Here is a 21584-nt window from a genome sequence, read left to right as displayed (position 1 = left end):
TCCCTCTCCCTCTCTCCCTTTTTCCCTCTCCCCTTCTCCCCTCTACCCCTACCCGTCTCCCTTCCCCCACTCCCCTTCTCCCCTCGCCCCCCCCCCTCTCCCTTTCCCCCCCTCTCCCTCCCCCTCTCTCCCTCTTCCTGTCCCCCTCTCCCTCTCCCCTTCTCCCTCTCCCTCCCGAAATCTATCAGCAGTCAGTTGTGCAGCAGAGTGGGGTAGGGCTTCATGTACTCTCCTCCAACCAATGACTGCCTGTCATTGTGCAGGTCCAGTCTAGGTATCCATAGCAACAGTGAGTTCATGATTGCAATGGTTGTGCCATCTTAAAGATAGCATTTCAAAGCCTCTCTGTCTTCTGACTCTTTACATTCTTCCAGCTCCCTCCGTTCTTTCAAGATATTCTATGAGTAGCAGAGGGGGTGGTACAAGTGATAAACCTTTGAGCTAATGATAGTTGGATAAATGTATAAGGCAAAGGTATTGGTGACAAAGTGTAGATAACAAAACAGGGCATTTCTTTCTTGTCACTGTGCATATCCATCACTGTGTATGCAAGATCCAGAGTTGGGTTTTACAAGGCTAAATGTGGGATGCTACCACTTTGTGTCTGTGATCATCCTCAGCAACTTATTTTCTCTCTTTTACCTGTAAATTGGGATAATATTATTAGCTATTCATTGGACTGCTTTGTGAAGTCAGCTAGAGCATGCAAATTATAAGGCACAATGACTGGTGTACATAAATTAGTCAGCAAATGTTACTGGCCACTATATTTCTGTTCCCCCTGCAAATGCTTCTTGAGCCATGTAATACTTGTGATTGCTTTATCATATATGTTTTCTGGCCTGAAGAACCTCTAGAGTTTATATGTCATTAATTGCTAAGCAATCTCTTACAGCTAGAGAATCCTCAATATGTGATCCATTAATATTCTTTCGTGGGTTAAGTCCCTTGAGGAGATGGTGCCTGAGAGAGAGTATTTCTGCAGCTATGAAGGCAAGCCTCCCATTTCCTCAGACTGTGGTTGTCTGTAGATCCAGCAGCTTGGCTCTGTTTCTGAAATAACTTGGGAAAATGTTTAATTCATTCCTGGGCTGGTCACATATACATAAGAGAGGATCTTCTATCAACTGGGAACATTCTGCCCATAGGTACTAAGATAAAGAGTTGACCCCTAATCCAGTAAGTGAAAACTGTGGGTGCTCTAGGCGGTGACACTCTCCATGCAGAATGATTATTTTTAGACATTTACCCCATTTTGGGCAAAGGCAGCACTGAGTTTGAAGTTTCATTTCTAATACCCACAAAAACCAGTATAGAATTATAGAACTGCTTGTTCTATACAAGGGGCAATGGATTCCAGATCCCAAGGAGTTAACCTGCCCCGCCCCCAACAGCCTAAATTGTAGCCTGCTATATCATGTCTTAGGGGTTTTGGATTATTATAGATTAAATAGAGGCATGTTCTCAGACAATGCACAGGGAAGATTGTCCATTTTTGTAATAAACTTGGAGCCCTAATACACTTTTTAATAAACTTGGAGCCCTAAAAACAATAAAGGGAGCTACATTGTCTCCTCTTGGAACAGAGACAAGTGTTTGCTCATTTAAGTCTTAGGTGACCCATTTTAGTCAGACAATTTATGTATTTAAATCATAGAAACATTGGATGTATTTTAGCATTTTTGACACATTGAGTTGTTGAAAGTTTGTTTTATGGGCTGGAATATATTTTCACTGGAGTTGAAGAGTATATCTTTTCCATGGTTTTAATATAACTATATTGGTTACATCTAGGGTTTTAAAAATTGTTTAAAATTATGTTAGATCTAAAATAACCCATTGAAAGTTTTCTTTAAATAGACAAAAAAAAAAAAAGACAGCTTCAACTGAGGGAAATTTCAAAGTCAACACATTAAAGATGCTTTTTAAAAGGAAGAAATACAGGGCCAACACCCTGAGAGCCCTGTCCTCAGCCCTGGGCTAGCATTCCACAGCAGGGCAGTTTTCACTTAACTTACTTTGAAGCAAGGGCATAGTTGAGTATCAGAAGGGAACTGATGGTGTGAGGTCTGGGTTTGTAGTTTCCTGTGTCTGAACTGACTTTCTCTCCAAAGACAGATAGTATTCTCTGAAGCATTCAGTCCTACGGATCAGCATTGCTTATGTTTCCTGACTCCAAAATAGCAAGTATCCCCATGTACTGCAGCTACGTATCGTGTCGTGAATTAATAGTGCTTTGCATGGTTAATCAGGTTTGAGGCACATGTTATTTGATTTCTGCTGGCGTTGACACCAGGACTAGGCCTTTCTTCCCACATAGATGCCAGAGGGTCATTTATATAGCAAGATTAATAATAGTGCCCCAAAGGAATTAGTCATTGCAGTAGCTGGATACCAGAACCATACCTTCTAAATCTATGGCATGTCTTCCCTACCCAGATACCCTGCCCACCTGTAGCCAACATAGTGCTTTAGTGTGGCATCAGCAGCCCCTTAAAGTTTATCAACATAGGCTCCCGTTTTTTATCTTTTCTAGAAATGAAGGTATTGGACCTACCTGAAGGCCAGAAGGGCTGCTTATCCCTCTCTGAATTCTTTCGCCAAGCCAGGAATTAAGCTCTGCACTTGGGGAGGAGTCACTGACTGTTTTGTTTGACTGTGGCAAGCTGAAGGCTGAAGGGTAGAGTGTTTGTGTGCTTACAGATGTTCCAGTGAGTGCTGGTATAACGGGAGTAACTGACTGTGACCTCCTCCCCCCTCCCCACACTCCTTTGATGGTTGAGGGAGACAGCTATCCATCTGGGTGTTACTCTTAAGTTTAACCTTTTCATTGCTGACAGATTGAAAATGTTAAGTCCTGAGGTACCATTCATTTGTAAAGACAAAGTCTAGTTGAAACTCAATTAAAAACATTTTAGAAAAACACAAAAATGACTATCTTTAGCTTGGTTTAAATGAATACTATTGTGAATTAAATGTGAAATTACTTGTTCTAAAGCAGAGATCAGAATGTTTTTTCTGTGGTTTTCTTTAGTGCAGACTAAGAAGCAAAGGTTCTACTTATTGGATGACCTCTGTCTACTTCATGGCTGTGTGTAACATTCAGTGTGATGCTTGTGAACATAGGGCTTACTTACCCCTCAAGTCTATTATAGAAATGTTTACCTCACATGATTGTTGGAGAAGGATGTAACATGACAAGTTATGAACGGTCCTCAGTCAGAGGCAGCATTGTAACTTTATATGGATTTGTTAGCAGAACCACCTTTACAATTCTAATAGTTGCGTAGGATTTCATTTAACATTTACCAGAGCACCTTTTCTACTTTGTCATTCAGTCAGCTTCCACAAAGCTTAGATGTCCACAGATAGTGACTAGGGGTAGACAGATCTGGTAGGGTTTTGATTCCATCACTCATATTAGAATTACCTTTTTGAGCTTCAATTTTCTTATCTCTAAAGTAAGATCTGAATGTTTCTGGAAAGACTGTGTGTGTGGAAAAGAGGGTGTGCATAATAAATCTTGATTATGAGGGTGAGTGATGTTATAGGTATATTTGTATAAATGGCAACTTAATTTTATTTGAAAATGTTAGATCTGGTTTCAGGATTGACTTTTTTTTTCTTCTTCTTCTTCTTCTTCTTCTTCTTCTTCTTCTTCTTCTTCTTCCTCCTCCTCCTCCTCCTCCTCCTCCTCCTCCTCCTCCTCCTTCTTCTTTTTTTTTAAATGCATGTGCAGCTCAGTTCCTTTGTTTATTCTTCTCATCTGAAAATGTTGGTCTATCCTTCAACTATCATTGTTGACTTATTTCCATGATGATTTTTGTTTGTCTGGAAAAGGACATTTGGTTGTGTTCCTGTTTATACCATTGTGTGACAGTTTTAATATCTGAAATCATAGCAATGGTGGCAACACTCATAAAGCTGATGTTCTAGATGGTTCTACAGTTCTTACAAAACAGATTTCATTTAATATTATGAAATGAAATAAGTAGCTTATGTCGTGTGTTTTAGCCTTTAGATTGTAATAATAACATTAACCTTGCTGTTTTTACTTGTCTTTGAATAGATTATCTATCTCTGGAGGTGACTGGAGACTAGTATAGTAATCCTCCCTGAGCAACGGTTTCACTTTCCTCGTATTTATCTCTGTTATGTTGAGGCAGAAATATGGTCATCTGAGGTCTAAAGATATTAAATGGAAAATCCCAGACAAAAGCCAATTATAAGTTTTAAACTGTACGGTTACCTGAATAGCGCAATGAAGTCATGTAGCTTTCTATTGCATCCTGTGTGGGACATAAATCATCCTTCTCACAGTGTGTTCACACAGTATAAGGTACCCTCCTGCTTTCACTCAGTAGCTCCTTTTGTTAGCTGATCAAATGAAATGTCATTATAGTGATCCTGTTCAAGTAACCATTGCTTTGTTTAATAGTCACCCAAAGCAGAGGGGTGGTGAAACCAGAAATTTGGATATGACAAAGATACACTGTAAAGTGCTTCCTTTAAGCATACTATGAGGAAGTGGTATGAAAGAGAGACAGAATGGTCATATTTATATAGATTTTAAAAAAAGTGAAGAGCTAGTTCTATTTTATTGTGTGTGGGTTTTGTTTTTGTTTTTTTTCACTCTTACTTAAAGTAAGTAAGTAAGTAAGAGGGCCTAACTTATACATGAAACTGTATTGTAAATATAGATAGGAAATGAGTCAGTGTAGGTCTGATATACCTGCAGTTTCAGGAATCCATTGGAGGTTTTGGAACAGACCTTTTGCATTAAGGGACTTAAATCTATGTTCATGCATGTGGAGGATTAGGGAAAAAGAGCAAACAAATAAACCTTGCAAACTCAGGCCTTGAACTTAAGGAGCATATATTAGAGTAGAGTAAAGCAGCCATGATTTTACATTTACGTGTGTGTGTGTGTGCGTTCCAGGGATTGAACTCAGGTTGTCAGGCTTGTCAGCAAATGCCCTTCCCTGCTAACCTATCTTTCCAGTCCAAGGCACCACTTTTGGTTGCCAGTGAACACACCTTATGTTCTTCTCACATTCATCTTTCCTTCAAAGTTCTTAGATGTCCAACAGGAAATCACAATTATAGGCTACTTAGCACATTTTAAAACCTTGAGGCAGAATCAGATTCCAACTCTTACTGTAATATATTGATTTATCCCTTTATAAATCAAAAAGAGAGAACTAAAGAATACAAGCCAATTTAATTACAGAATTAAAAATAGCTTTATTTCATGGGAGAGATAAAAGACTTAGTAATAGGATAGACTGACATTGTAATTGAACAATAAAGAAAGCATAATTGGAAAAAAAAGCTGGAAGACAGCTTCAAGCCCAGTACCTTTGTTTTTCTATTTAAACTACATAAGGAGAGGCAGTTAACTAACTTTCCAACTGTAGCACTTGTGGGGGGTGGCGGGAGTGGGCTGGTGGGTTGGGGCAGGCAGAGGAGGAGCGCCAGGTTGTGGACTCCCACCTTTGTTCCCTTTAAGCTGGTCCACCTTTGTTCTCTCAGTAGAGGAACAGCTTCATGATAGCATGGGAACAAGGCCAGCCGCATCTTCTCATGGCACGCAGATAGGCATGGCCCTTATGACTCACGTAGTGAGGAGCTGATGCTTAGGGAAGCAATAGAAATAGTAGGATGAAGGGAGGGTGACTTGTAGGGTGACTTGAGAATGGAGCCATGGCTGAAACTGACAAAAGAGAAAAGAGGAAGGAAACGGAAGTAGAAAAGGATTCGATCTACAGTTAGGGTGACAGGCTGTCAAGAACAGGGCATGTCAGGTGATTTGTCACTTTTTTTTTTTTTAAAGAAGTAAAGCATCCTGAGCATGGGGGCTTGGTATTTTACTCTAAATGCCCCCCCCCACACTCTCTGATTCACTATGAGGCCCTTGCTGTAAAATAAAGTGGCAAAAAGATGTCAGAGTTTTGTAATGTACTAGAAAAAAATCATTAAAAAACTTTCCTCTTTAGAGAAAGAGGTGTTTGTGATCTTTTCTAGATAGAGACTGTGTTGGCTAAGGAAGTTTCTATGTATGCCCAAGTGTGTTTAGTTGTGTTCATGGAGGCAAAACTGCAAATGGAAGCAATTCATTCTGTCTCAAGGCCCTTTTGTTATGCTACAATCATAGGAGTCTAGAATTAAAAATAGCTGAGATGCATGTCTCAAAAATCTCATTTCTTTTAAGAGAATGCCAAGTGAAAAGGTCAATTTTATTTGCAAGATCTGGCATTTTGAAACACTTAGAAATATATTCCTGCAGGCCGTGTTGACTTTGTTCCTTGGTCTACAACTGGTCCTGACCAGCTGTGTGGGTTTTGCTTAAAGCTGATGTTCTGGTATTGTAAAAGTGCTGTGCATTGTGCAGGTGACTGGTGGGCCAAGAGGGGACAGCTTTAACTAAGCAGTGTGTCTCTGTCAGATTGTCATTCAATGCAGTTGCAGTCAACAGGGCATTGCATACCATGTGAAATGGGATTGTGTTCGAGCTGATACATCTCTTAAGAGTGAAATACTGCACAGCAGAGCGAAATACTGTACAGCTTTGAAGCTCTAAAGTCATCTCAGATACCTCTGGATTAGAAGCTTTATCAGGGACGGTGAGAAAAAGGCTCACAGAAGCACCCCGTTATCTTCTGTTAAGTCACTAATACAGTTGATGACATTTCTGAGGCTAGGATGTCATGAACATGATTGCTAAGTGTGCAAACTCTTCTTGGTAAATGGAGTGTCTAGGGGTCACAAGTGTGCTTGCAGGAGTTTAGCCAAAAGTAAGGGTAGGGTGTTTATCTATGATTCCACATAAATACAAATTAAAAAAGGCATGGTAGTTAGAAGGCAACCCTCCTGACTTCCAGAACAGTTCCTGCAGGTATAGTTAATCAGCTTGTGTATAGTTAATCAGCTTTGCAAAACTAGGGAGCAGGTAGGGAGAGGAAATTTAAATGCTTAGTCATGTGTGTTTTCTTTGTTTTATGTTATTAATAACTGTAATTAAAAATACTTTATGTTTAGTTGGACTGCCTCAGTTTCTTAACACTGAGGTTTTTGGGCTGACTTCATTTGCTGGGAGGAAAAACATATTTTGGGGAGATAAAATTGATTTCATGAAATCTGCTGATGAGTAGAAAGGCTTAATGAATGATTGCCTCAAGAAACATTGTTATAGTGGCTTGGGTGGATGAGCAGGAAAAGAGAGCAAACCTTCTAAGCAGAGTGTTTCTGCTTAAGCATGTAGTTTTACACATGAGTGTTTTCCTGCCACCAAGGGTTCCTGCAGGGAGAAAGCCGTCAGCACGCCAGAGCCCAGGTCCTCAGTAGAAGTCCTACGGCTGCGTTTCCATCCCTAAGTCACTTTGGCTTTAATTGCCTTCCCCTTCTTTTTGCACTTCTAAATTTTTAATTTTGAAATGTCCACAGGATAGATTCATAGGTGGCTGCAGAGAAGTCCCATGCATCTTTGGTCTAGCCTTCTGCAAAGTTAACATCTTGCATAACATATAAAATTTGAGAAGTTGATATTTGTGTGAACCACAAAATATAGTTGGGTTTCATCAGTTATGTGTACATCCATTTACATCATTTGTGCCTCAATTATATCATATTTAATTTCGCATAATCTTTTCTACATAGTGATATTCAGCTCTACACAAGACTTATGACAGTATTCATCCTTGTTCCCTCCTACACCCCTACCCTAGTAACCATTAGTGTGTGCTCCATTTCTAAAATTATACGTTTTACACATGTCACAAATGGAAGCACTCATACATTACCTTTTAATCTTGGCTTCCTTCACCCAGCCGATTTCCTTTGAAATCTAAGTTGCAGGAATCAACAACTTGTTTTTCCCTTAGTAGTATCCCTTGGTGTGGCTGCACCACAGTTTGGTTAACCATTCACCAGTTAAGAGTATATCTGAGTGGCTTCCAGTGTTTGGTTGTTATGAATAAAGCTGCAGTGAGCATTAGTGTACAAGTGTGTGCATGAAAATACTTTTGTAGTTTTCTGATAGCTGTAATACCAACTATCTTCATGGTTTTCATTTGCCATTGTGTCTTGTCTTTGTTGAAGTGTCTATGTGTATCCCTTGTCTTTTGAAGTTGATGTAATGCTGAATTTCACGAGGGATTTGCGTGTTCTAGATGCTGCTCTTTTATTGAATATATGATTTGTTAATATTTTCTTCCAGCTTTTTTTTTTTGCATCTTGATTGGTCTTTGCAGAAGAATACTTTTTGATTTTAGTAAAGTTAGTCAGATTTTCCTCTTGCAAATCATGCTTTTGGGTTCAAGTTTAAGAATTACTCTTTGCCTAGTCATATGACCTGAAGATTTTCTATTTTTCCTGTTTTCTTTACAACATATACTATTTTGCCTTGATCTGTTATTATTTCTATTTCTTCCTTCATTTTTAGCATTTTTTCACTCAATTTCATGTTACTGTAATTTAAAAATCATCATGGAGTGCTTCTTTATAGTCATTCTTGTTAGCAAAGTGGGCTCTTGTATAGAATAAGGAATTTTTAAGCCTCTTTAGGAAGGACCCAGGTGTTTGTTGGAGCTGTCATTGTGATATCTACAGTCATGTGAAGCGCTTAGTCAGACCACACTTTTTAACTGGTGTGTAGTCTTAGAGTGGTAGTGCTCCTCTCTTCTTCGTTTCCATAAAATGCTATGTTTGTCAAGGAAAGTGGGTAGTGGTTAGGATATACCTACTTCTAAGACTGGGGTCTGCAAGACAGTGCAGCTCTCTTTAGAAACTGAGGTCAACAGTAATTCCAAAGCCTTTCCTACCACCCTCCCCACCCCCAAATGCTTCCTTTAATATTCATTGCAGAGGGTTTCGCCGAGGGGCTATGGGTCCAGATGCTTACATTCTCAGCTCTGGGTGCTAATGAGGCCTTCTCTGGCTTTCATGTGTGCAAAGGCATGTCACTAAAGTTTGCAACTTGGAGTGTGGTGTACCCTTTGATGCTGGAGTTGTCTGCTTTTACCTCATTCTGATGAGAGAACAGCAGAGGCCTGCAGGTTCTTTTCTAGTCTATAAACTGTGTTTTGTTTTATATTTCCGCTCTTCTTTGTTCTCTTTTTTATTTTCCTGGGTATATTTACAGGTCTATAGATATATAGGTCTATAGATTTATTGGTCACTAGAGTGTACGTATGTACTTTTCCCCTATGTGTATTGAATTTAAATGGGCCGGGTTGTAGCTGGAGGCATGGTTGCATGGTTGTACTCATTCAACATTAGTTCTGTTGGTTTTTTTGTTTTGTTTTGTTTTATTCCTCCTGGGAGACAATCATGCATCGGAATCGAGAAGTATTCCAAGTGGGAGGAGACTTTCAGCTGTACTGTATGGGTTAGAAGGCAGCCAATCACTTTCACTCTTGTTTACTTTTCTGATCTGAACACATCATCACGTTGTTTCGTTTTCCTTCTTATACAGAAGTTGATGGCCAATCTCTCTCTCTCTCTCTCTCTCTCTCTCTCTCTCTCTCTCTCTCTCTCTCATTATAATTACACTATTTCTCCCTTTCCTTTCCTCTCTCTAAACTGGTTCATATGCCCCTATCCACTCTCCCTCAAATTCATGGCCTCTTTTAAAAATCACTAGTTCCGTTCTTCTTTATTTTGTTCCTGCTTGTTTTTTTTTTTGTCTTCATGATCATAAGCATCTCTTGATTGTTGACAACATGAGAACCATTCATGACAGCTCATCAGTGGTACCAGTTGACAAAACTCCAGGTGAACTTGCTTGCCCATATTTGTTCATGTTCGGTCATTTGTACTAGATAAGCCCCAGGTGACAGTTAGCTCTGAGAATCCAGAATTCTTAACAACAACAACAACAAAAAAAAAAAACCAAGAAACAAAACCGAAAAAAAATTTTAAAAATATATATGTATGTCTGTCCTTGTGTAGTTATGTGCTTGTGATTTCAGTGCCCACAGAGGGCAGAAGAGGGTATTGGATTCCCTGGGATTGGAGTTACAGGTAGTTGTGAGCTGCCTTGAATATGGGAAACAAACTCAGATCCTCTGGATGAGCAGTAAGTGCTCTTAGCTGTTGAGCAACCTCTCCAGCCCCAAGCATCCTCTGTTCTTGGTATGGGGTAGAGGATGTTGGAAACTTAGGGAGAAAGTGCAGGTCAGCCAAGGAGACCACCTCTTCACCTGGTCTTTTCTACCTTAGGAACCAGTCATCATAACGTGATTCCAGTGCAGTCCAGTTTCTTGGAACTAGACTGCTTATGCAAATATGAAAGGCAAGCCACCATTTAAAGAACCAAGATTGATGGCTCTGTTTCCTTAGGCAAAGTAAATTACATTGCTGGTGTGTTCTCTCCTTCAGTGGTCCTTACTTCCCAAACCTGGAACACATAGGTGGGCTCTGAGAAACCTGGTACAACTCCTTAGACATTTATTTTTCTTTTCAAGTTGCAGTGGGATGCATGGTGGGTGGGTTAAAAAAAAACACAGTTTGCAGACATATGACCCTCTGTGTAGCTAAGAGATCAGGCAGTGCACTGAGAAGAAAAATTAGTTCACAGGAGCCTGTATCTTAATGCTTACAACTCTTGTTTCAGACACTTGGTTTTGTTTGGGTGAGTTCATTACTCAAGGATCTGAAGATAGACATCTAAGGTGTGCTAAATGTGTGGTGATGATATCACACTCCACATTTCATTGTAGTATACATTTTAGCGCACTGCTTATATGATTGTTGACTTTATTACTTGATAATATACAACTGGACTTCTGGGAGGTGATGTGGTTATTCTTCTCATCTCTCGAACAGAGGGTAAGGAGAGAAATCAGTTTCTAACCACTTGGTTTCCAAGCAGCATTGGTAGCCAGAGAAGAGCAGTCGGTATTTTGTCCTTTCCAAGGCTCAGATGGTGCAAGTGTTGCTTATGATTTACCCATAGCTATTTATATGCCTTTACTTACCATTATGTTCTATGCTTTTCATGTTGTGCTCAAAGCATAAAACAAAACCAACCCCCCTCCAAAAAAAGGAAGAGAGTATCTCATTCTAGGCAAGCCTCTCTTTCTCTTTTAGAAAAATATTTTATGATAAAAGCACACTAGCAAGTGGGTGGTAAATGAAAAGCACGCTTCCGTCTAGAAAACCACTTGCATTTGCATAAACCACCAGAGTGTCTGGTAAAGGGTGATCTGCTTTGTCAGTCTCTGGAGACCTTTAACGTTAGGTTCCTAATGCTTTTCTAGGTAAAGAAAAGTCTAAATTGGATGATGGGTATTCCTTAGATTCTTCAACTTTGACTGTTTGTGAAAGTCTTTTAAAAAAGCCAATAAATGCCTGGATTGTCACACACAGAGAAGAAATGAGACGCCTCAAAGGATTTTTTACTCTGAACTGTGTATAGCCTGTTAATTATTTGTCTTTGGTAGTACTGAGCTATACTGAGAGTAAATATTCAAAGTATACCAATTAGTGCTTTGGAAAGGAACCCTAAGGGAATGTCTATGACTGTTTTTCTTTTTTTTAAACGTAACTGTGAAAAGACATTTGCAGCAGGAGGAATAACCTGGCCATTCTGATGCACTGAATAGACTGGCTGAATGCTTTGAAGAAGAGATTGTTGCTATTATGTTGTGCTTCAGTTCTGGGACAGTAGACGGCTGTGGAGAGGCTTGTGTTTTCACAGATATCCTACTGGTAGTGAAATTGTTGTCACCGATGAGGTTCTTTGCTGGTGTACATTCTCAAGCATACCCTAATAAGCTTTACATTGCTGAGGCCTGGGCATTGGCACAGGTGAATGTGTTGTAAGTGATGACTTTTCAGGTATTCATTTTGAAGTACATGTAGCTTGAAACAGTGCCTTTGAAGTTGATACCTAAACTACTATTTTCATTTGGTCCTCTAGCATTGTGCTTCATGTGGGATTGGGATGTACAAGGTAGTATTTTGTGGGTAGCATCAGTGCATTTAAAGCCAGAGTGGTCTCAGTTAAGGGGATTCTCTGTCATCTTCTTCCTCATAATCACCAGAAAGGCTATGTTTATCAAGGTGGACACACATTTAATCTTCAGGGCCATCTTGTGAGCTTCATTTAGCTTCATGGTTCCATAAAACCCCTGGAGTCATCTGTGTTTCAGAATATTTTGGATTCAAGTAAGGTAGGAAGTACAAATGGCATGCATTGTCCAGACCTCCAGTTGGCTGGGAAGGCACCTCATATGCAAATCTATTAAGGAACATGTGAATAATGACACTGGGAAGAAGAAATGACTACAAATGCTCTCATGTCAGCTCAGGTCAGATTTGTCAGTAAATGAGTCTGAACAGCATAAGAAAACACCCCACCCCAGCCCCACTTAGCATTTGATATTTAGAACTGAGGTTTAGGAAACAAGGTTGAGCCATTATAGTACCCCTTTCTAGATAAGAGGAAACTGAGATGCAGAGATGTCGAGTAGCTTTTCCAAATGTATTCAAGCAGCAGAGCTGGGCTATGGCTGTGTAGCTGTTTGAAACAATAGGCTAGATTTCTACTTCTAGATCCAAATAATGTCATAGATCTTGTTATGTTTAAAAAACACTATTCTTTAGCTCAAAAAATTAAATCTATTTATAAGGAATAGCATATATTATCCTGTTTTTATAAACATGTCTATCATCATAAACATTATATAAAGGGAAAGATTTAGAAATATATTCATTAGACTCCTGAAAGAGCTTACAGGTGGAACTGGTGGGATCAGAGGATAGTTAAGAATATCTTTAATGGTTTTCCCTTACACATTTTTGAGTGATTTGTATTTTAAAAGGACGACCACTTCTATAGTAGAAGTGGATTTAAAAAGGAAAGTGGACGAAGAAAGTTAATAGGTAACAGATTTTTATTCTCTTAAAATAAAAGATAATAACTCTTAAAAAGACTTTTATTTTTAAGTGTGTGTGTGTGTGTGTGTGTGTGTGTGTGTGTGTGTGTGTGTGTGCGTATGTAGAGGTCAGAAGGATCAGATGCTCCTGGAGCTGGATAAGTAGGCAGTTGTATACATCCTATTGTGGTACTGGAAATGAAACTCTGGTCCTCTGTAAGAACAGCATGTGATCTGTGGCACTCTTCCTAGCTCCATTTTTATTTTTGTTTCAGAAAAACATAAAGAAGTCTGATGCTGTCTTTTCTTGCCATATAGTATGGCGACCCCATATTCCCTTTTTATTATCTTGTATGTATTACTGTACTGTTGTTTATTCTTCTTCTTAATGTAGATAGTCAAGTTTCCCAAAGCTTTATCAAATAATATTTCATACAGAGTAAATGTAATTCTGTCAGGAGCCATCATAGGAGAAGCTAATAACTACCAGTCGATCTTCTTGAGATGAATCTACCTTGAATTAAAATCCATGATGGATTTGCTCTGATAGGCAAGGCCCATGAAAAATTTGTTTTAGGAAAGATTCCTGCTGTTAATATGCTTTTCCTGTTATTATTAAATATATAAAATCACTAGGTATTAGCCTACCCATTTGGGCAGATCTCTGCAGAACTATGACGATGTACTATCTTGTAGTGATGCTATATAGACAAATAGATAATAATTCTATAGAATTCCTGATCTTATTCAAATAATTTTAGAAAGAAAGTTTTTAGAGATGGTTTCAGTTGCTAGAAAGATGTAGTAAAATTAGAATCAAGAATAGAATGTGGGGCTGGAGAGATGGCTCAGCAGTTAAGAGCACTGACTGCTCTTCCAGAGGTCGTGAGTTCAAATCCCAGCAACCACATGGTGGCTCACAACCATCCGTAATGAGATTGGATGCCCTCTTCTGGTGTGTCCGAAGACAGCGACAGTGTACTCATAAATAAAATAAATAAATAAATCTTTAAAAAAAAAAAAAGAATAGAATGTGTTCACTCCTCAGACTAGTAAGTAAAAGCTGCATAATAAGAAATACAATGAGCTTTCATAATCAAATTAAAAGGAGAAATAGACTAGGGACAACTTTGTGTTCAAGGAAAAACATTTAGGTCCAAGGATAAAGTCACAGGTGTGTACTACGATATGGCAAGGCCATGCAAAAACTGTTGCTTTGAACTTTTTTTTTAAGGAACTATTTATTTATTTTATGCATATGAGTACACTATTGCTGTCCTTAGACACACCTGAAGAGGGCATCAGATCCCATTACAGATGGTTGTGAACCACCATGTGGTTGCTGGGAATTGAACTCAAGACCTCTGGTAGAACAGTTAGTGCTCTTAACCACTGAGCCATCTCTCCAGCCTTGCTTTGAATTTTTAATGAGTTTATTATAACGAAACACTGCTTTGATGTTAATGTCAACATCCTTCTGTAACTCTCATTTTATGTAACATTTTATCTCTGAGGCAATTTTCTAAGAACTTTTTGTCTAAGAAGGTATAAAAAGATCAGAGAAAAGAAATAAAGTTGTTGGTTGAATGGTTTGGCTTGGGGAGCTTTGCCCTATCCACCCATACATCCATTCAAATGTATATGTCTATTTGTCTATATGTTTGTGTATAGGTATATGTGTATGTATGTATGCATGCATGAATACTTGTGGAGTTGATTGTAACAGATGGTCGGGCCTGGCCAGAGTGTAGGTGTATAAATGTTTGAATGTGTATGTGTCTGTGCATATTTGCCTGTACAAAGCATCTTAATTCTTTTCCTTTCCTTGCTCTTTGGTTCAAAAATTGTTAAACAGCCAGGCCAGCAAAGGGCTTCTGGCTACCTGGCAAGAAAACGGAGTATTAGCAATAAATCCTTTCACTTAATTCCCTGATGCTAAACAGTATGTGGTTATTGCCAGATATTAGCACTTATTAAAGCACAAGTAATAAAAAGTTAGGTTTTTAATGAAGCACAGAACAGTAAGAAAGAGTTAAGTTTTCTTAGCACTTATTTAAGCATAAAGAGTTAAATAAAGCGCAGAGGATTATAATGTTTAATAAAGCACAGAGTTAAAGAGGAAAGAAGCCAGCATTTTTAAACCATAGAATAAGCAAGAAAGTTTTTTGAACCTTTTAGAAGTTATAAGCAAGCAAGGAGCTGAAAGGGTTTGCGGCACCATGAGAAGAGCAACAATACCAACCAACCACAGCTCCCAGGGTCTCAACCACCAGCCTGGGAGCACTTAGAGAGGGATCCAGGGCTTCAGCTGAATACATAAGAGTGGAGGGCCCTGTTGGGCATAGGTGGAAGAAGAGATCCTTGACCTCATGAAGGCTGGACACCCCAGGGGGTGGGAATTTTGAGGGTGGGGAGGTGGGAGTGGGGGGGGGTAGGTAGGGGTTACATCCACAGAGAAGAAGGAGGAGGGGTGAGGGGATAGGGGGTTCCTGGGTGGGTGGGGGATGGGGCAAGGGGGCAACATATGAAATGTAAATAAAACATCCAATAAAAAAATTAAAAAAAAGGAAAAAAAAAAAAAAGAAAGCTAGAAGGCCAGAGACCATCAGTCTTTAAAGCTGTGTCCTACTTCAAGCTCATTCCAGGCTGGGCAGGCTCTCAGCAGAATTCAATCAGATGTGATATCTGGAGTGAAGACTAAGTTCAAACTGTAGAGAATGAAACAGTTATCAGTGAAGTGTGTGTGAAGAGGCCAGTGGTGCTGTGAATGTGATGTTCAGAATAGTAGAATAGGATGAGTACAGTATTTAGACTGTGAGGATTAGTTCATACCCAGACCTTGTTTCTGCTCTAGTTCTGGACCTCATATTGTAAACACATATAGGTGATGTGTTATCAAATCTTTCCCAGCCTATTGATTGGGGCTTTCATAGGGTTCTTGGGACTCCCTATCCAAGGTCAGGTGAAGTCGTTGGCCAAGTTCAGTTGATTTTGTTAAGTCTAGTGACATTTTGACCATTGTTCCTGTTCAGATGAGCATCCTTAGTGCACACCACATTCTGAAGTCTTAAGTGTTTGGGATACAAGGATGAGATGTGCTCAGTCTTTCAGGACTGTGAGTGTAGAAGCAGATGACGAATTATGTCTTCCTAGTGAGTGTGCTAATATAACACATGGTGGCATGAGAAGTCACAGCTAACTTCTCACGATGGTGAGAGGTGTGTGTGTGGTGGTTTAGAAAACCACAACTCTGAACCGAGTTTTGGAAAAGAAGTAACTCTCAAGAAATAGAATGAGAAGACTGAGATGGTTCAGTTTGACTTTGTTCAAGTACCTGAATGGTTGTCAGGTACTAGAGGGATTAAAATTATGCAATCATTCTCACTGTCTCAGAGAACGTTTGGGGTAGGTTAGGGAGACAGATTTAGGCTCACTTTTAGGTGTTTTTAGTAGAGCAGCCAATAGCTTCATTGGAATATCAGAATTCGCAGACCTGGGTGTGCTAAGATACAGGGAGGGCCACTTCTTGCTAATCAAGTACTGGTGAGGTTACAGTAGATGGAGGGAAGTACTGGATACTGTTTTAAGGGATTGGATCCAGGGCTTGGACAGGCACATTCAGCTCTGTGAACTTTCCTAGGGTTGTGGAAGCTAACACTGAAGCACTCACTGTTGGCCCTTTCACCATAGCAGCTCCCACTGCCTTTGCCACTGCATGGGGTGGTGGTTAGCAGGTGTCCTTTGGGATTCTCCTCACATTGGAAGAATTTTAGTTTCGAGTCAAATTACATGACATTATTCTTGTGTTACGTGATATTATTCTCATATAATGAGATGTGTTACATGATATTATTCTCATATAATGAGAAAACTGAAATCCAAACCAAATTAGGTACTGTTATCACGTAAGCAGTACAAACTGCTGAAGCTTCTACCTCTGATGCTGGAGTCTGCTGCTCCTGCAGCTATCGTCACCTGTCTTTTGGGCCCTGAATTTCTCTACCACCCCTCCATAGTTGCTGAAGCTGCCTTACTCTCTAGTTTCTGCTTTTCTTTGTCTTGTAGAGTGGCCTTGTGAATTGGAATGCCTGCTCAAATACTGAGACCAGAGATAATGGATGAGGATCAATTAATAAAAGAAGTCTTGGATAAGTTTATCAACTCTCATGAGCAAACCTATGAAGAATTTCTGAGCACTTTTACTCATCTATCAAAAGGTAAACCATTGAAGTAAAATTTTTACAGGAACATATAAATAACTTTTTAAGTCTGTGCCTTTGTTATCTTTTCAGAAGACTCATGAATATTCATTAAACTCTTCAGAGCAAATAATTCTTACTAGAGAATTTGTGACTAATAGGTATAAACACCTATGCCTTTATCTATTCAAGAGTTGTGTTGCAGAGTCAGAGACTTTTGATAATAACAGATGAGCCGAGGAATTATTTAGCTATTTACTTCATTTTATTTTTTTAATGCAGAACAGAGGTTGTTTAAAAGCACATTTTAAACTAAGGCACTCTACACATCTGGATTTTGATGTGATCATTTACTAGCTTTTTGATTCCGGTAGGTAGTTACCAGAAAGTGGGACTAAATCATGGCACCTCACTGAAAGGGTATTAAAGACTCAGTTATACACTGCATAACTGAGCATAGTGGTTACACATTGTGTGTGGTTACTGATGATGATGCAGATACTGATGATGATAATGGTGTTGAGGTTGCTGTAGCCAGGAAACATCCCTTTTATCCTGAGGCGATACCTAAAGCCTAAAGTCTAAAGTCAAAGTGTGTGTTCATTATGTGCTTGCTCATTCTATGTAGAGTTGGTTTTCAATTGAACCAACACTTAAATGCTCAGTGATTTTATGAAAAAATTGATTCTATTTTTTTTATGTCACCTGAAAAGATTTGGTGTCTGTGATTTTCCTCACATTGTTAGATGGAGTTCAGGACCCCTGCCTTGGAGTGACTTATCTGAAAGTGTGAGTGTATACCTGGTTCACTCTTGAGCACTGGAGTTGTGTCCATATTAGGTTCTGTTTTCAGGTGTTTTGACTTGCTTTCAATGCTGGCTCTTTCTGGCCTATCAGTACACGATTTGAATACATGTGACATCATCGAGCCTCCACGCCGTTGCACGTTAGATTCCTGTGAGTGTCATTTGGACACTTGTTTCAGAGCCTTCTCTGAAGCTCAGCTGGGGCCACGGAGCCAGCATTTTGTGAAAGCTCCTTTGGTGATCTCAATGTGTATCCAAAGTTGAGAATTGGGAGTTTCCTATCTGGAAGGCCATGGCCTTTATAGTAAACCTGATCTGATTTGAGGTCGTGACTTGTGTTCTAAATTATTGAAAGGTAAGGTAATTCTAAGAAAGAGAAGGAAAATGGATTTTCACATGTTTGCTTGATTATTCAAAGTACAGGTTGAATAATCCTAATTTGAAAATCTGAAACTTGAGATTCTTCAAAATTCATGATTCCACAGGTAGAAAAGTCCACATCTGATCTCATGTGTTATTATACTAAAATATTCATGCTTTGAAAATACTGTATGAAATTACCTCCACACTAAAGCATATAAATCATAAATGAATTTCAAGTTTTAACTTGGGTCCTTTTACCCTCCCAATCTCTCTCTCTCTCTCTCTCTCTCTCTCTCTCTCTCTCTCTCTCTCTCTCACACACACACACACACACACACACACACACACACAAACGCACATGTTTAATCTGAAAAAGTCCAAAATTTGAAGCCCTTTAAGTGGAGAGAGGCTGAACCATGTAGATGTCCAAGGCCTGAGCTACTGCTGAAGGCCATGTTCATGTGTAAGGCCTGAGCTGCTTCCTGAGGCTGTGTTGATGTCTGTGATCTGTGTTGCCACCAGAGGACCATGTCTGAATCCATGATCCTTCTGCAGCTGAGGCCTTGGTATCCAGAGACCATGCTGAAGTACATAGCATGTTCTGACACCAGAGGCCAGGTGGATGACTGTGGTCATTATGTTATCAATCATGTGGAAGTCCATGAACTATGTTCCTGCTGACTATAAAGGACTTGGAAACTTTTTCTGCAGTGGTATTGATGACTGGAGACTCACAGTAGAAAGAGACATAGATCCCCCCACCACACACAAAGTAACAACCTAGACAGCAAGCCATTGAAGAGAACTCTTAAAAATTGTGGTAAGGATGCTGAAGTAGCTTAGCACAGTAGACAGCCTCTGGCAGGGGTAGGAATGGGGAAGAGGCTGCCACCAGGAATTTAATCATGTTCCAGTGACTAGATGGACAGCATAAATTGAACGTTTTTTTTAAAATCTTCTTTGTGGGGAAGCCACAGGACTGTGCGGGATGGACATGGAAGAATTGGAAAGTAAAGGTGATTAGGGTGGATTATGTGAAATTCCCAAATAACCAATACAAATATGTCAGGAACACTGCCAATTCTAACAGCATTGGAATCTCAATGTAATAATGAGTTTTGTTTCTCTGATAGCCAAAGAATAATATCATTGTGTATTTTGTTTTACATTTAAACAAAACATGTGGTTTGTGATTTTATTATATTTATACTTAGAGTAGAGAATTTACTCTAAGTAGAAATATTGACTAATTTGGAAACAGTGTGAATTAATTGTACTGATATGATATGCAGATCATGTCAGAAGAACCTTTAGTTTGCAAACCTGGCTTATATCATCTTTTTGTTAAAAAGTCTTAGGTTTAGGAAGTTGCTTGCTTTCATTGAGCCTAGTGATTTAGTTCTTGCTTTCTGGACCCAAACATGCCAGTATGAGTGGCTGGCACGAGATGGTCCAAATAAGGACTAAACTGAAAGAATTAGTGAATTTTGAATCTCTATTACTTTGGATATTATTGTGCAGCTGATTTTATTTTTGTACCATGAAATTGTAAAACCTTAGCATTAGCAGGCCCTTTATCTAGTCCATCTTCAGCTCTGATTTGGTCATTGTATGCTGAGAAAGGAACTGCCTCAGATGCGGCGCCTTCCTTTAGAGTTCAGCATGGGGCCCCAAATTGAGCTGAAATAAATGAGGATGCGAGCCATATAAACTACAGCTCCAAGCGTACTGGCTGCTTTTCCTTTGAAAATATCCTTAGGCACCTGTTCACATTATAAAGCAGTGACCTGAAAAAGTTCCTCTTGAAGCACAAAGAGTTGTATGTACAAAAATATGTCTTAAGTCAGTACTTGTCCTCCCCCTTCCCTTGAAACATTTGAATACCTTCTGAAAGAACAAACAGTATTTAGGGACATGGCTCAGAACTGAATTATAGTCTGAATACTTGACCCAGGCTAACATGCTAAGAAATTAGGTTGTTTTCTCAAAGTTTTCATTTCCCCACCTTGTCTCTAGGCTCTTTATTCGTCTCGATGTGTTTGGTTCTTTTGCAGGATTCTTTCTGCAAACATGGTCATCACCAGGCAGATTTAGGCACATTTCCTCAGTTGGTTCAAGATTTCAAGTCCATTACAATGTCTACTGATTGACTGTTCTGTTTATGTCTGTAATAATTATATACCAGAATGCTTATGGGATTTATTGTCTTTAGAGGAATATTAAGAGGGTCAGTAATCCCATTAAACTTATTTTCCTGAAAAAATTAAACTATAGGTTTTTTGAGAGAAATTCACATTACTGCTTCTGACCTCTGGAAAGCAGCTGGGAACTTATATCACACATAATTCTCAATACATTTTGGAGTTTTTTTCCAACTGTGGATTTGGTTTTAAGTTTTATTTATTTATTTCTGTATGTGAGTACACTGTAGCTGTCTTCAGACACACCAGAAGAGGGCATCGGATCCCATTACAGATGGTTTTGAGCCACCATGTGGTTGCTGGGAATTGAACTCAGGACCTCTGAAAGAACAGTCAGTGCTTTTAACCTCTGAGCCATCTCTTCAGCTCCTCAACTCTGGATTTTAAAACTGTGGTACATATTTGATTATAAATACAATGTTTTATCAAAATGCTTAGAGATATTAATTACTAGTTTGAAACAGACAGTTATAATTGAATTCTCAATAGTGTCTTCAGTTCAAGAGGATAGATTAAGTTGGGATATACATGTTTGAAAATCATTGTGTGGAGTTTTACTTTTTCCTTTATTGGTAAAGACAGTATTCTGTTATTGACACTGTGGATAAGGATAAGTACTTAGCTCCACTCCTCTATCTCTTTGTGTACATAATTTAAGAACTTTTTAGAGTATCTAGGTGAGAGAGACTTTCTTTTTTTTGTCAATTTGTATCATTTTAAAAAGTTTTGAAAACATGAATTTTTTGGTTTTTTAGTAAATATTCATTCATTGATTCATTCAGTTATTCTTTCAATATTTCCTTTTAGTCTAGGTATTGATTTAGATACCTAGGGTCTACTTTGTGTTTTTAAGTCCTCATAGTCCAATGAGAGATGCAAAAACAAGCCTGTGCACACCATTTGAGCAGAGATACTCCTTGTATGGAGAGCTTACACAGTAATGAGAGAGTGCCTAGGAAGCATCCATGCTATCCATCAGAGAGGGTGAGCTGAGTTTGCTACTTGCCTTCTGCCTTAATACATCACATAAAACACAGAAAATTTTGACGCATAAAGAGAGATTGAAATGCATCTGTTGATGTTGGTCCATTGGGGTCATGGTTTTGTTAGTTTTAATCTCCCTCCCTCCCTCCCTCC

General features: G+C 39.1%; 2 protein-coding genes across 3 annotated transcripts in view; one reads left to right on the top strand and one right to left on the bottom strand.

The window, feature by feature from the left end:
• The window catches only part of Rag2 (recombination activating 2), a 7954-nt gene extending 5231 nt beyond the window's left edge, over positions 1-2723 (bottom strand). Inside the window, exon 1 of the mRNA XM_028767018.1 lies at positions 2558-2723. The gene's annotated coding sequence lies outside the window, so the exon portion shown is untranslated. The remainder of the gene's footprint in view (positions 1-2557) is intronic.
• The window catches only part of CUNH11orf74 (chromosome unknown C11orf74 homolog), a 152178-nt gene that overhangs the window by 1665 nt on the left and 128929 nt on the right, over positions 1-21584 (top strand). For both annotated transcript variants that reach the window (XM_028767020.1, XM_028767019.1), the window contains exon 2: positions 16944-17095. In XM_028767020.1, the coding sequence (XP_028622853.1) occupies positions 16963-17095 (133 nt within the window). In that variant the 5' untranslated portion in view covers positions 16944-16962. The remainder of the gene's footprint in view (positions 1-16943; positions 17096-21584) is intronic.

Source organism: Grammomys surdaster, unplaced genomic scaffold, assembly GCF_004785775.1.
Source record: "Grammomys surdaster isolate TR1022 unplaced genomic scaffold, NIH_TR_1.0 170, whole genome shotgun sequence".
Lineage (NCBI taxonomy): Eukaryota > Metazoa > Chordata > Mammalia > Rodentia > Muridae > Grammomys > Grammomys surdaster.
Note: the sequence above shows the minus strand (reverse complement) of the source record. Positions and strands in the feature narration are given on the sequence as shown.